Below are 14,946 nucleotides of genomic sequence, written 5' to 3'. Positions count from 1 at the left end.
TGCTGTCGTGCAAATACCCCCCTATCAAAGTACTGCCACATCAGAAATAAGCCAAGCACTGCACCTACTGCATAAGGAGTGTAAATACTTCTCCATCCTACTATGGGATAAAACTGAAGTCACAGACTGAATTTCCACCTTAATTTTAAGCAAAGTCCTTTAGGAATAAAGCCCATGTGTCACATTGTACTACTGGGCCCACACAACAGCTGCTCTTAACAGATTCCAACTTATTTTTCATCCTCTAACATGGAAAATAATGATCACTACCAAAGCTGACGTGTTTGCAGGCTCCCTATTGCTACTGCTCAAGGAACAAGTATTACTCAGCTCCATCCCCTGACCAAGAGAAAAACATGTCTTGGAATGGTTTGGAATAATATTATAAGCATTCAAATAAGTAAGCTGTTCTGACAAACTCTGGTAGAGCTGAGCCATCTAACACTCCCCCAACTTGCCCACAGGACAACAGGTACAGAATTCAGCACCTAAACCCAGCAGAATTTCAGCCCGTCTCTATCTGTAGCTGATGATGTCCACACAGAAAACTGCATTTTAGAGCATTTACAGCACCTACAACTGCAGAGAGCCTTTAGCACATTTACATCTGTACTCACACAATGACATTTTAGTACTTCAGATATACAGCACCTCATAGAAGCCACAGAAGATTTCACCTTATTCATTCCCATGGTTCTGAGGTTGAATCCATCTTTATTTTACTCCAGCAGTGTTCCTATTAATACTTTAACAGAAAAGCAATACAAAGCTACCAGAGCCTTTAAGCCAGTGCTTTCAATAGGAAGACCAAACATAACTATGGCTTTGTGGTTGGAACAAGCAACTGCAGTCAACATTTTAATAGATGAACACAGAAGCTTTCACTCAAAAATGAGGAATGCAGGTAGCTGAGGAGTAGTTTTCAAGTACAGTTTCACTCTGAGGAAGAAGTCAGCTGGCAACAGCCACAGGTTACATCTTGAGACCTTAATGAGACCCTAAAAACCTTGGCAGTAATTAAACAGCGTGTTCAAGCCATCCAGAGCGCGTTGCCAGCTTCTGCTTCTGTCCCAGCATCCCAGATACTCACTGATGCTGACACTGTTTTCACCAATAGCTAAGCTGCTGTGCATGGCCATTAGCTAGCTACTAATGAGGGAAGGAAACTAATGGCATAATAGGCACAAGATCTTAAGTCATCCAATTTAGATTTCACAAACCAAAGAGGAGCTGTACAAAGTAATCACAGATCCACAGAAAAGCTTGTCAGAAAGGTTGGAAGGTCTCTATACCACCTAGTCTAATCTCTGTCTCAGCCCATTTCAGTCTCAGGTCAGGACTCGTTTCAAAGCTGAAGCAAAGCACTCCATGCTTTATGCAATTTAGTTTTGAGTTCCCAGGGACAGAGATGCCACATGCTACATGGATAATTAATGTAGTAGATAGAGAAAAAAGGTGCCTCTTTTTCAAAGAAGAGCCAAGTTAATTCCAGTGAATCAGATATAACAAGATACAGTCAAAAGCTTTTGCATGTGTATCTATGTTAGTGCCTCCAATGGAGAAGTGGCAACGTGCCCCTAGGACAATCATCATGTAAATTCACAGACAGCCCATTCTGCTGTGTGCTGCAGCCAACTAATTGACAGCTCTGGTGCACAATGACTCGAAGGAAACATAAGAACCTCTTACCTCCAGGCCTGTACACAACATCATCCTCTGTGATGAAGGACGTTATCTCACCGTTGTCCGTTCGCTCATAGCGGGATTTCTTCTTGGGTGGTTTCTTTTTGCTTTTCTTTGTGGACTCCTCCGTGGTTGCACTGTTGTTGTCATTGTCTTCATCTTCACTGTGGTCACTTTCCGCATAGTTCTTGGCACCTCCTTCCAATGTACAGCTCCGGCGAGGACGTGAGTTCTCGCTCTCCCTTACCTTGTCTCTCTTGTCTCGCTCCTTATCCCGGTCTCTATCCCTATCCTTCTCTTTGTCTTTGTCTTTTTCTTTGTCTGCTGTCATGATTCGCCACGTGCCTTCTTCTGTCCTCTCACGGCTGGGCCTCCGTGAAAGGTAGACAGTGAGCCTGGGCTTCAGTCTTCTGAATTTCTCACTCAAATCCAGGAAAAATTCAACCACTCCAACAACCCCAGCGTTTTAAAAAGGTTCTTGAAGGATGGGAGGGAAGAAAGAGGGGAAAAGCTCATGTTAATATTCAAAATTCTTTCAAGTTCTGAAAGCAAGAATTAAAACCAAAACAAAACCCCACATCCTAAAGCAATTCAGTATGGAAAACACCAGGCACTAACACACAAGGTGGTCTCTTGAAGCATGGAAGAGAACACTAACTTAGGAAGTGTCTGTGTAATGGTTGAAGCTGTCTCCATCCTCACGTAGATCTCACAAGCCCTGAATTATTTTGTTCACTACAGAAATATGACAACTCCTTGCATGGGAAGTGCTCATTGAGAACACTGATTCTAGACCAGAAGCTAAATAGGAAGCATCCAAGTGAACCAAAAACCCACACACACATTTAGGAAGGGATAAGGGCAAGAAAGGAAGTCTACAACTTCTACTGCCGCAAAGCAAACAAAGGGTAGGAAATGGCAGCCCTGTTCTGCATCTCCACACCACCAGCAACGGCTGCCCTATAAAGCTGGTACAGAGGAAAGGATGCCATCTGCCACCTCCAGGGCAATCTGTTCCAAAGGCTTGCCCCTACCCTGCTATTCCAGAAATAGAGCTAACCTGTAACCCAAAGATTACAAGAATTAATGAACTGAAACCAAGCCACAGCAGTTACAAGTGCACCAACAAAATCTGCTTTTCCAGATCAAAATCAGTAAAGCAAGCATGAAAGGTTGTAACAGAACACATGGAGATAGGATATTATAACCCATAACCTTCACACATCCAGTTTCCTGCTGGGGAAGAATACAGTAAATAATCCCATGGTTTTACTTCCCTAATCATTGGGCCAGGGTCCTCAAACCACACCAAGTACACAAAACAACTCCCTGTTACCAACTCAGAGCCACTCACCAACATCCCCTGGTACCCTCAGCCTGGGTTAAATCCCAGTGAGACTCCACTCCTGTACCTCAGCCAAGTAAAAGGCAAGAACACAAGCCCTCTGCAGTTACATCCTTTATTCTTTTAACTCAAAACCAAGAGTTTCCTTAAAATATCCTTTCTATTGGTCAAATCAGAATCATCTGGACTAACAGATTGTGTGACAGACCATTAAAGTGACAACCAGCAGCACATACATTAGATTTCCATCACCTTCTCTGGAAAGGCTCTAGTGAATTTGCACTGATTGCAGTATTCACAAGTGCCCTTTAATACTGCTCAGCAGCAGCAGTCTGAACCCTTAGAGCTACTACTGAACATGAATCATACCATATTTTCTCTTAAGTGCTCATGAAAGAAGGGTATTTCAAGAAGGGAGCATCCAATATACAGAACTAAGTTACCTTTTTTCCCCTAGTTCTCCAATAAAGCTGAATTTACCCACATGCAATCCATAAATTTTCAGGAAGCTCCTATTTGGTGCAACCTGAAATTAGTCCACTGTGTAGGATGCTATATCATGGAAGTCAGGGAGGTAGGAAAATTGAATGTTCAGGCATTAAACATCTGAAACCACATTAGAGCAGCAAATGGACTACTTTGATTTTCAGAAGTCAGCTGAGCAGTCCGTGATCCTGTGTATCTGAAGCTCCTTCACTCTAACATGAATCTTAGACTACAATATTCTTCTCCCTGTTGACTACTACTACCAGCAATGGAAATAGCCAGAGAGACAGATTGCTTTTGCTGATGCAATTCAGGCTGTGGCTTGAATCTCTCAGGTGTTTCCTGAATGAACCCATCATCCAGGTAGGAAATGATTCTATTTTCTTCCCTCTTTGTAGCAGCTGCCATCATTCTGATAACACACAAGGGGAATTCAAGGAAACTCCAGTAGAGGAGACTACAATGAACCTGTCATATGGCAGAGAAGTTGCACATAATAGCGATAGTCTACAGGGACTCAATAAGAAATGCCTTAAATTTCCAGAGGATAGGAAATTCCCCAGCAGCAAGCTTGAGGGATTTTTCTCCTGTTGTCGATACAAAACTCACTTTAGAGAGTAAATAATCTATTCATTTTGAATGAAAACTAATTACTTTCCAATCTCAAATTTACAAGTAGTGGCATCTCAGCCTAAGTACAGGAGATCTTTATGTGTTCTTTAGAGATCAGAAACTAAAGGATACAGAATACACCTAAAAATGTATTCAACTGTTTGCAAGGATGGATAAAATCCAGCCAGTTTACCAGTTAGGTTTACCACCAGCACAGGTACTACTGGTTCTGAAGGTCTGAGCTGCATAAAATCATGATGGAAAAATACCTTCTGTTCTCTTCTTTTTCCAGTTGTGCTAACAATGCTTTGCATATACACAGGTAGTGACTAATTGCAAAGCAGCTATAACCAAATGACTTCTCATGTTCCACCATCACTCCTTTGATAATAGCCACTTTATTCCTTATACAGGCAAACAGACACTGTATTCAGGAAACATTTCTTACAACAGTCCCATCCACATACAACCTTTCCTCAGCTCTCTCTCCTGAGCATAAAGCACTAATCTTTATGATAGAATTACCACAACTTCTATCAAGAGGCTCAAGTCAAGTGTCCCTCAAGAAGCTGCATCAGCTTTTCTCTCCTCTCTCAAGGCTGGGAGTATATATTCCAAGTGGAAGATCTCAGTATCACCACTGTTTCAACATCATGAAAGATCACCCCCCTCTTCTGGCATAGCAAAGTGCACATAAGCACCCTCCCTTGCCTGCAAACCACCCCACATCTCTAAACACAAGGGGAAAAGGAATTTAGGGTTCCTGTCTGAAATTCATCCATATTCATGTTATCTGCACCCTGAAACACGCTAAGCTCCACCTCACATTCACTAACTCTCAAGGAACCAGAGCTGTGCAAACAATGAGCAGCCACATGTTCAGTGCAAGCTGCTCCTTGCCAGGCTTCGCTTTGGAAGTTACTTTAAGTGAACCATTTTAATTCCAATTATTATGAGGTTTTTCCCCCTCCCTCCTCCTAGCTCCTGTTTCAGAACCCATACAGAAGTCATTTTCAAGCCAATGTATTTATGAGCGTACAGGAGGCCTCTTCATACAATCAGTGTCTACCCAGTTCAAGCAGCATTAAACGGCAAGTGATGAAATCTCATCACAAACACTGCTCAACTTCCTTACACCAAAGTATCACATTTCCAAGATTATTTTACTATTAAAAAAATACTCAATTTCAGAAATACTTCAGAATTAAACCAACATCAGACAATGACTACTTCTGTCTAAGAATAAAGCAGTCATAGAGCCTTAAGAGCAGCTGCACCATGAGTAGGAAAGACAAAACTACAGAGGAAAGTTACTGTTGCACAAACTCAACTGTGTAGCAGTAATACAAGACCTGTTTTACCAGCAGCCACATAATTAAGCCATTATTACCATACAGAAGTATTTGATAAGTAATCTTCATGATTTAAGCAATTACCCAAACATGCTTGAAAGATTCCAAGATGCATTTCACCTCTACAGTGAAGTACATTACCCCTTGCTACATTCCCACCTTCTGTGTACTAACACCAGAAACCAAAAGCAAACAGCTATTTACAACACAAGCATACTCCCAATGTTTGGATGGATCTCTTCAACCATAAGAGCAGAAAGGAGCTTACAACTGAAATACTGCATCATCTAAACTCCATCTCCCATATTCTTCCCAACCACACTGAAAGAGGAGAATATGACTGACTCCACGTTCAAAAGCTGTAAATGCTGCCTAATAGCTCTTGACCAAAATGTAAAGCCCATGCTGGCCCAACACAATCAGTTACAGATGTGGTGGTGGGTTAAACACTTTCATCATTCTACATGTAGTTATGCTTGAACATGGAACACACAACAGTAAAACCATCACCAAAATTACATCAGTACTGGGAGGCTTCTTTTACTTCTTGAACACAAACTGGGATAACACATCATGGATATTGCCAAACACAGTGATCACACACATGTTCACATCTGCATTAGGACAGCAGAAGCAAATACACTGAACATCTCAAGTGGGTTTTGGCAGACTCCATAGTTTGGGTTTCCAGCGATTTCCCTCATCCTCACTGTCTCAAACAACCACCAGAGAAGCTGTTCTGTCATCATACTACAGACAAAATCAGATTACAGCACCACAGGTTGAAGACCATCAACTGCCTTTGATACAAGTTTACTGCTTCTTCCATAGGGAATTAATCTTGGAAAAGTCATTTAAGCTAAAAGGGGAACATTCACTTTACAAAGGCTAAGACAGGAGTGGAAGAATAGCTCTTGTATGTTATTTGTTCAATGCCAGGAAAAAAACAACCTAAGGAAAAATATCAGCTTCACTTCAATCACACTTTATTATTGCTTGTTTTTTAACTAGAGCCTCAGGATGTACCCATTTATTCAAGTAAGTTTATTAAATCCAATATGGGATAACTTGACCTCTAGCCAGTATGCCATCACACATGAAAGGTCCTTGTTATCTGCCACTGGTTTGAAGTCAAACACAAGCCAAAAATATGCTTGCAAAACTACTCACTCAAGTCTCCTGTTCTCTGCTTTCTGTTCTCTGCAAATACCTGACTGCAAATGAGATCCAAGTGCTCTTACCTCTGTTAAGATGAAGCTGCACCAACTTCAGACAGGTCTCGAGGGTGAGTTCTCTGCCCTCAGAAGTTTAAGGGGAACACTTCAGTGCACACCAAGTGCAAAGAGAAGCACCGCAGTTACATTCCCTTCATTCCTGAAATGATCTTGTACATCTTTCACCTATTTGGCCATCAACTTGAGAGCTGAGTCACTGCAGAAAGCAGCACACAACAGTCCCAATCACTGTGCAGGACACAGGATGTACATACATCATCTTACTAGTCCTTCTCTAGTCAAACCCCATAGTAGCCGGGGTTAGATCTGACCCTCTCACCCTTTCAGTTCTGTTGCCAAAGTCAGAGAGAACAAAAGATGTCACAATGAATATGACTGCATTTACCTATGCATCTTCAAATGCAATATAAAAGGTTATTGAAGTATCTTCTGAGAAATCAAGCAGAAAAGATCTAACCTTCAAACTTAGTTTAATAAATTCCATGCAGAAGTTCATAACCATTATTTCAACTGCTCATTACCCCACATTCACCTGGTTGAGGTTGTTTCCCAGCATTTTATATCTAATTTAAAGTGTTATCATTTGTTCGGACACAAAAACCCTTCACATCCTCCCATCCAAGTCAGGAGAGCAGGATACTTCTTTGCCCACAAGAAATGGGCTACAGTCAGATCCAGGCACGGCGAGTTACGGTGGCCAAACCGCAGTTACAACCCAGCTCCACAATTATTTCATCTATACACCTAGAAAACATTATCAAAGCCAAAGGCATACATACCTCCTCTTCACGTTAAGTACTTAAACCTCTTAACTAGTATCAAAGAGTCAGGTTTGAAAGATAAAGTGAAATCAAGTCCGACAGAAACGCTGCGAGACAAACAGGAAGGCATTGAAGTGCACAGGGTAACTAAAAATACAGAGAAGAGCTCTTTTTTCTTATTTAAGCCAGACAGATAAATCTTTTAACAAGATTTGTTTGGTCATGTGTTACCAGCCTTAATAAACACAACAGGACCATTCTTCTGTAAGCTGTTAGTCTCGCATCGCAAGATAAAAAGGCACTGTTCTCAGCAAATGCCAGATTAGAGACAGTACGTGCTGCAGCTGCCGGAGCTCCTTCATGCACTTGTGCTAATGTTGATGTCAAGGAAAAGAAGGAAAGAAAAAACCAAACCACGGCCCATTAAGATTCCTCCATATCCTCAAAGGGTTTGAAGAAGAAAACTTCCAAGATCGTTTGTGGAAAATAACCCTGGTAAGATAACATTAGGAAAATGAAGACAGAATTAAGTACTAAACTGCGACTATCGGCTTACAGCACTAGCATTACAGCTTGAATACACACACCCTGCTTCAAGTACACAAAAGAGTACCTTCTATACAGTTCACACCTCACAAGATCCCACCTTCTATAAAAAGCCCATTAAGTGCATGGGCTTGACCTCCCAAAGTTCAACCTGTAAGTTTCATCCACTAAGTTTTCCACAAGCTTTAGAGGATAATTGGCTTCTAAAGCTCTCACACATATATACATACTCACAGAACCTTGCTTCCTACAGCATTAATGCACTGGTTAGTAAAGAAGTTAATTTTCCTCCTCTCTTCCCATGCACTTTATGACTCTCCTCTTGGGACTGAGCCAATGTAGCTGGTGCCTTCCCAGCTTCACGGCCAAGTAGGTGTTGAAGGGTCCACTGCCTGTTCTTGACTACTCATGGGACTAGTTTGTGACCCTCCTGGAAGCAGGTTTACTCAAAGTCTTTTGAAAAGCTCTTAATAGTCTCTCCAATGAATTATAATACCTCTTCCCAGTTCTCTTCGTTCTCTCCTTCACTGGTATGTTGATATAACACAAATCTAGCACTGGAACACTTCAGCCAGCAATAGTCATTCTGATATATGTATTTACAGTCCATAGCTCTTGTAAGCCCTCAAAGTGCTTGCAATTAAAAACCATGTTGGTTCCCTCTGATCAGCTCTCTACTAATCATCCCCAAATGGCTCAAGAAGCTGGTGTGCAGGGAGAAGCTAACAGGCACTGACTTCATCCGCATCTCACAGCTGAGAAGTGATCCTCACTTGAATAAACACAGACAATTTGAGGTGTTTCTCATGACAGGGACATTTTCTAGCCCTGCTATTTACCCAACCTGACCTGAGAAAGAAAACCAAGAGATCTCCTATTTCTCAGCCATACCTTACCCCAGCTATGCTCCTAGCTGCCAGCTTTTAAATCACAGTCTGTGTAATGCTGCATATCAGCACTCTATCACTCCACATTCCACCTCTTCACACTGATATGCTCCAACTGGGGATATTATGGCATCATTCTGAAATCCAGGGCGAGGGTCTGTTTGACAGAGGAGCTATGCAGGATGACAGCTTAGATAAGATCACAGGTCCCTCTCTTCAATACTGCAATGATGCTATGAAACTGGAAGGAACAGAAGAAAAGCAGCAAAGCAAGATTTCACAAGAAGAAATCACTGCAAAATGACAGGCTGTTTTGCACGTCTTTAGAGCCACATTTTCAGAGGAGGAACTCGTTTCATTTCATTTTAGTCCAAAACCTCTCAAGTATCTTTAAATATTTACTCAGAAAGCAACCAAAACCAGGACAAGGTCATAAATCCACTCAGTACTAAGAGCAACGGTTTACAAGACAGCTTTGACACTGGAGTAGACTGAAAGACCAGGGATAATACTTGGGGTGAGAGTATCAGCTTCTTCCTCCTCTGAAAATGGTTGGGCAATTTATGTACCAGGTTCTTAACAGTGATCTGAGAAAAGCTTTCAGAGAACATCTGCTTTTAGACAGCTTTACACACAGGCTTCCATAAAAGTAATGGAATTCCAACCAAGTCACAAATTTTCCCCACATTAACTCCAGAGCAGCAACGTAAAATCAATAGTCTGAGGAAGCTGCTGTATTCCCAGGGAGATTTCCCATTTTAAAAGCTAAATTAGCTGGACTTTCTGTTCGCTCTGCCACTGTTCGATGAGGAATCTCAAACACCACAAGAACACAGGAGCTGTCTGCATGCTCATTTTGATGTGAGGCTGTTAAGTTTGGTCACCACCTGAAGAGTTCTCCCCTCATTTACCATGTGTGAGACATAAAACACTGAAGAAGGCACCTCCCAAACCCTACACCCTTTTCACACCCCAAGAAGCTCAAGGGCTAAGCAGGTTTGTGGCCATCCCAAAAGCAGAGAGCAAGCAAGATGCAGAATGATGGCTATAGTACACAAATACAAATCCCAGCCCACTGTACTGACCCATTCCATTAAACCATGATGCTCAGAACTCCTCTAGTCATTTAAAAAGCTGGTTTAATGGCCTCTATATTCATAACATATGGGAACAATGATCTACAGACAGTAAACACAAAGCCATGGATTTACTTCTTTTTCTCTAAAGTCATTCAAGCTAATGGAAATGGTTACTACAATGCAGGTCTGAGTAAAGCAGTCATCCCATAACACCATTCTAAAAGGAGGATTTTGTTTAAAATGTCCATATAATGCAGCATAGTTCCCTCACTTTAAAAGGCTCTTAGGGGAGAAAAGGCCCAAGGGACCTGTAGAGAGTGGCTATTATAACAAGAACTATTATCTAGGGAATTTCATGCCATTTGGAGCCAAGAAGACATCTGCATTATAAGGTTGCTTAACATTTACAACAGAACAAAAACTTACAACAAGAACTTGCTCTGAGACACAGCAGATTATTTGGAACAGCTTCTTCTTATATCAGGCATTATTGCTTTGCTTTCCCTCCTGCAATCACACCAAACCAGCGCTGCATCTGCAGGACAAGCGTTCAGTCAACAAAACACAGGTAAGAGAAAGAGAGATGAGGGTGAAGAACCCAAAACAAAGGCAGTGGCAACCATTCCACCATCACCACCACAGACCTGCAATGGGACCAACAAATAAATGGCACTTTCTCTTGGTAAATCACAATGTTCCAGAAACAACAGACTTTGAGAAGCAAAAAGGATCAACCTTGAAATCATGCATATGGATTTCCTGACAGACAAGTCTGTGCTTAAAAAAACCCTGTTGTATGATTAGTAAATTAGCTAAAATATAAACATAAAATCACAGAATGGTTTGGCATGGAAAGGACCTTAAGATCATCCAGTTCCAACCCCCCTGCCATGGGCAGGGACACCTCACACTAAACCGCATCACCCAAGACTCCATCCAGACTGGCCTTGAACACTGTCAGGGATGGAGCATTTACTTCTTTGGGCATTCTATTTCCACACCTCATCACTCTCACAGTCAAAAACTTCTTCCTTGTATTTAACCTTAACTTCCCCTGCTTAAGCTGGGACCTGTTACCTCTTGTCCTATCGCTATGGTCCCTAATGAAGAATCCCTGCCCAGCATCCTTGTAGGCCCCCTTCAGATACTGGACATACTGTAAATTCAGACCAGGGAAACACCAACAAAGAACTCAAAGCATAAAGAAGAATTCCTGGTACACAATAGCAACCAAGCTAACAGTAACACTAAAGAATGCTTCCGAGAAATGGAATCATGTCCATTGTAGAGCAGCTCTAGGTTTAAAGAATGTCTGACTGTCAAAGTCACCAGGATATCACATATCTATGCCTAGGAAGTCACTTATTTTAAGATAAAAGATGAGTTCTGCATAGTACTGAAAGAACTCATTTGTGTGTGTTTGTCAGAATGAGACCATCATTGCCTTGCTGGTGACTGCACACATCACTACATCCAGAACTCTACCCACTTAGAACTCATTCCAATTTCCATTCTACATTTCATATTCGTCTCTACAACATATCTACAAATAACCTACTAAACTGTCATTCCCTGTAGGTCACTCCCTGTATTCCCTATGCTTTTCTCCACTGGATGTTTCATTTTTAGAAGGCTAACAGCCAGCTGCCCTCTCAATCCTTTCACCTTCTAGAAAGCCTCCCAGATATCTTAGTTTACATCACCCAAATGAAAAGTAGATGAGGTTATTTTTGGACAAGCCCTTGGAGCAGTGAAGGCAGAAACTCTGCTCTGCAGCCACATTAAGTGTTTTCTTTAACTCCATACAGCTGCCTGTGTATTATTTGAACTACTTAAAATGGAAGGATAACTGCAGGGTGGGCTCTTGCAAGGAGCTGACTGACCAAACATTGCCACTGGAATGCAGCTATAATTAAAGCTATTTCTCTCTAAAGAAAGCAGCATCCCAGGAGTTGCAGGGACCATCTACAAGACTAAAGCTGTGCCACTGAAGCACTGCATGGAATTCCCCAACAGCAAAAACAAAGAGATTTTGCTCTGTGACAAATGGGAAACTGGGCCAACATTATCAGAACGAGTGATCAATATTAACAGGGCACTTTTTGTTGACCACTATTTTAATACACTTTTGACATAAGCATCAAGACAGATGATATTTCTGCCTGGAGAAACTGTCTTTGATTTCAGACACTGGTCTCATTTTCTCTAAGGAGCAGCTTATTTTGGTTAATGACAGAGCAGACGTCACCATTTGCATTCCTACAAAGCCTCTCTTCCCAGTACAGCCACACTGTTGTAATCATGAGATTAAGTGTGCTTATTCATGTGTGAAATGCAGCCTTGATCTCTGCCTCACATTATAGACAGTCTACAGCATATTCTGCCTCATTTCATACCAGTTAACAACTGAAGTGTATTAAATACATCTCACTTTCTTGCATTTATGGAAAACAGGAAGAAATACTTCGTATTTAAAATCATAAATCATTCCTAGTCTAAATATGACCTTTGATCCTTATACTCTTCAGCTACACAAACAGGTTCTGCTACAAAAGCAGCAGGAGTATTTGAAAAGCAAACATACATAATACTGTGTGAAGGAAGAATGAGCACAAGCACAGAAACAGAGGTCTACTGCTTAAATACAAGTTTGCCTGCAGTGAGCCTACACACCAGCTTATTATCCTTCTATATTCCTGCTGAAGACTTCAATACACATGGTAAAAGGTATTTGCAAAGAGGAGCTATGTTTCAAGAGATCATATGATCTCTTGTATGACCTTAAGTGATAGAAAACCAAAGCTTTCCATATTGGCATTTGACTTGCAATGTGTTTTCATCCCCAAAACAGGTGTCTTTGAGGTATCCATGAATACATCCGACTTGCTCAAGGCCCTTGGAGACCTGCAGTAACCCATCTCAAGACTATCCTCATAGGACTCAGCAAGAAATAATAACAAACTTCATCCCCAGCAGCAACCAACTGAATTCTTCATCGGATCTAAAGCAGTACTTTGGAAAAAGGACCAACTCACACGTCTCCCACATCAGGAGTTGCAACACTAAATGTGATGTTTCAACCAGCAGTCTCTGTGCTACAAGAACAATCCCATCAGTACTCAGCTGGCTAATGAACCCATTTCAAAGGGACTTCATAACTGGTCATGTCTTTCAGGAGAGGATGAAAACATGAAGAAATGCTCCAAGTGATTAGTCTGCTTCTGATCTAAACCAAGAGGAAGTATTTTAACACTGCATGAAGTAACTTCTGACTCTGGTCACGCTTCAGACATCAATAGAACTTGTACTCTCAGTAGATACTCCAAACTATCACATGACTAAAGCAATGGGATCTCATGTAACAGGACATGGCAATACAGTTGCGTTAATGTACTTAGCTCTAATCTTGTAAACTGCTGAGAACAACGTGGCAAAATTAGACCATAAGCTATTAAGCACAGAATAAGCAAAGGAAATGATTCAGCCCCACAAAATCTGGTGGCCCCATTCTTATTGCAGTATCACCACATCTCATCTGCCACCAACAGTAACCAGGAGGTGGCGAAGGTACTGTGACAAAACTGTGATTTTGTGTCTGTGTGCCTTGCTCTCTTTAATGAAATCCAGAACTACTCATCCTTTGTGATGATTCTTCTTTAAAGAGAAGAATAAGCACACAAAATAAATCTCCTTAGCTTTGATGATTACATGCTAATACGCCATGACATGCAAATGAAGACCACATAAGTTAGATATACTGAAAATACCTTCAAAATGGAAGTTAATTTCCCTGAATGAAGCACTATGAAATACTTAACTCTATTTTCAAGGTATTTTAAGGTTAGACCAGCAAGAGCTCTGAAACAACATTCAAAGACCACTAAAGATACTTGCAGTCTGCAGTGGACAAGACAGTAACCTAAGCAGAACACCATTAATTGCTCATAGCAATGTTGAATCAACTTGTGACCAAGGAAGATCTTCTAAGACCTTTTTTATCCCCACAATAACAAACTAGGATTACCATATTCCACTCATCCTTGCAAGTAGAAACCTGAAGTGACCCTCTGGCAACTGAAGACAGCAAGACTAATTACATTATTATAAGGATGATGCAATAAAGTTGTCCTTGTAAGAGCGTACCTTTGAAGAGTCCGGTCTATGAAGATTCCATCCTTCACTGCATGTGAGCATTCAACAACTGAACAAGCAGGATTTCAGAAGGATATCATGCAACAGAGTTCTGTCTTAGAACACTGACCAACCTCATCAGGAGCTGACTTAACAGCTACTTTCAAATACTACAGATTTACAGTCACCAAGTGCCAGTTACCCAAGCAACTGGGACCCAATTAAACCTACTCAACACCGCAGGGATTAGCATGTTTTCTCCTACAGTCCTGTAGCCTTTCCCATGAGAAAACATACACAGCCATGGTGAGATTTATTACTTGCAGACTGATTCTTCACATATGATGTGAATCACAATGAACTTGGGTTTCACAAAATTACTTAAGTATTTTTTTATTCAGAACATGAAATAGTTCTTATGTATATAGCATTTCAGTATCAAATAGCATGGATAAGGCAAAGAAAACACCAAGATAACCTCCTATAGGATATTTATCAAGCTCTCAGCCCCAAGTGAAATACTTTTGATGATTTTTCACTAGTTCTGTGTCTATTTTCTTTGTCCAACACTTCTGAGCCAGACACAGCTTCACTCACTGCTCAGTTTAAAAAAGCTTCCACAAAGGAACAGCCTCTTTAGAGAGGGAAATAAAACCACACCAAACCAAACCCCCAAAACAGCCAAACCCCACCCCAAACAAAGCAAAACCCACAACAAGAGTTCCAAGACAAAAATCCTCATTTCATTGGAGACAAAACAAACACAAAACCCAGCACACAACCACCCTTCTCCTCAGTTACTATGCCTCAAAACTAAATTGAACTCACA

The 14,946-nt window shown here is 41.2% G+C and overlaps 1 protein-coding gene across 4 annotated transcripts in view; it reads right to left on the bottom strand.

Annotated features, from left to right (window-relative positions):
* Positions 1-14,946, bottom strand: part of LOC101868407 (arginine-glutamic acid dipeptide repeats protein) — a 223,918-nt gene that overhangs the window by 151,742 nt on the left and 57,230 nt on the right. For all 4 annotated transcript variants that reach the window (XM_034068167.1, XM_034068169.1, XM_034068170.1 and 1 more), the window contains exon 2: positions 1,690-2,160. In XM_034068167.1, the coding sequence (XP_033924058.1) occupies positions 1,690-2,014 (325 nt within the window). In that variant the 5' untranslated portion in view covers positions 2,015-2,160. The remainder of the gene's footprint in view (positions 1-1,689; positions 2,161-14,946) is intronic.

Source organism: Melopsittacus undulatus, chromosome 12 (assembly GCF_012275295.1).
Source record: "Melopsittacus undulatus isolate bMelUnd1 chromosome 12, bMelUnd1.mat.Z, whole genome shotgun sequence".
In the NCBI taxonomy this organism is placed as follows: Eukaryota; Metazoa; Chordata; class Aves; order Psittaciformes; family Psittaculidae; genus Melopsittacus; species Melopsittacus undulatus.
The sequence above is the reverse complement of the archived record's forward strand: the minus strand, read 5'-3'. Positions and strand labels throughout refer to the sequence as shown.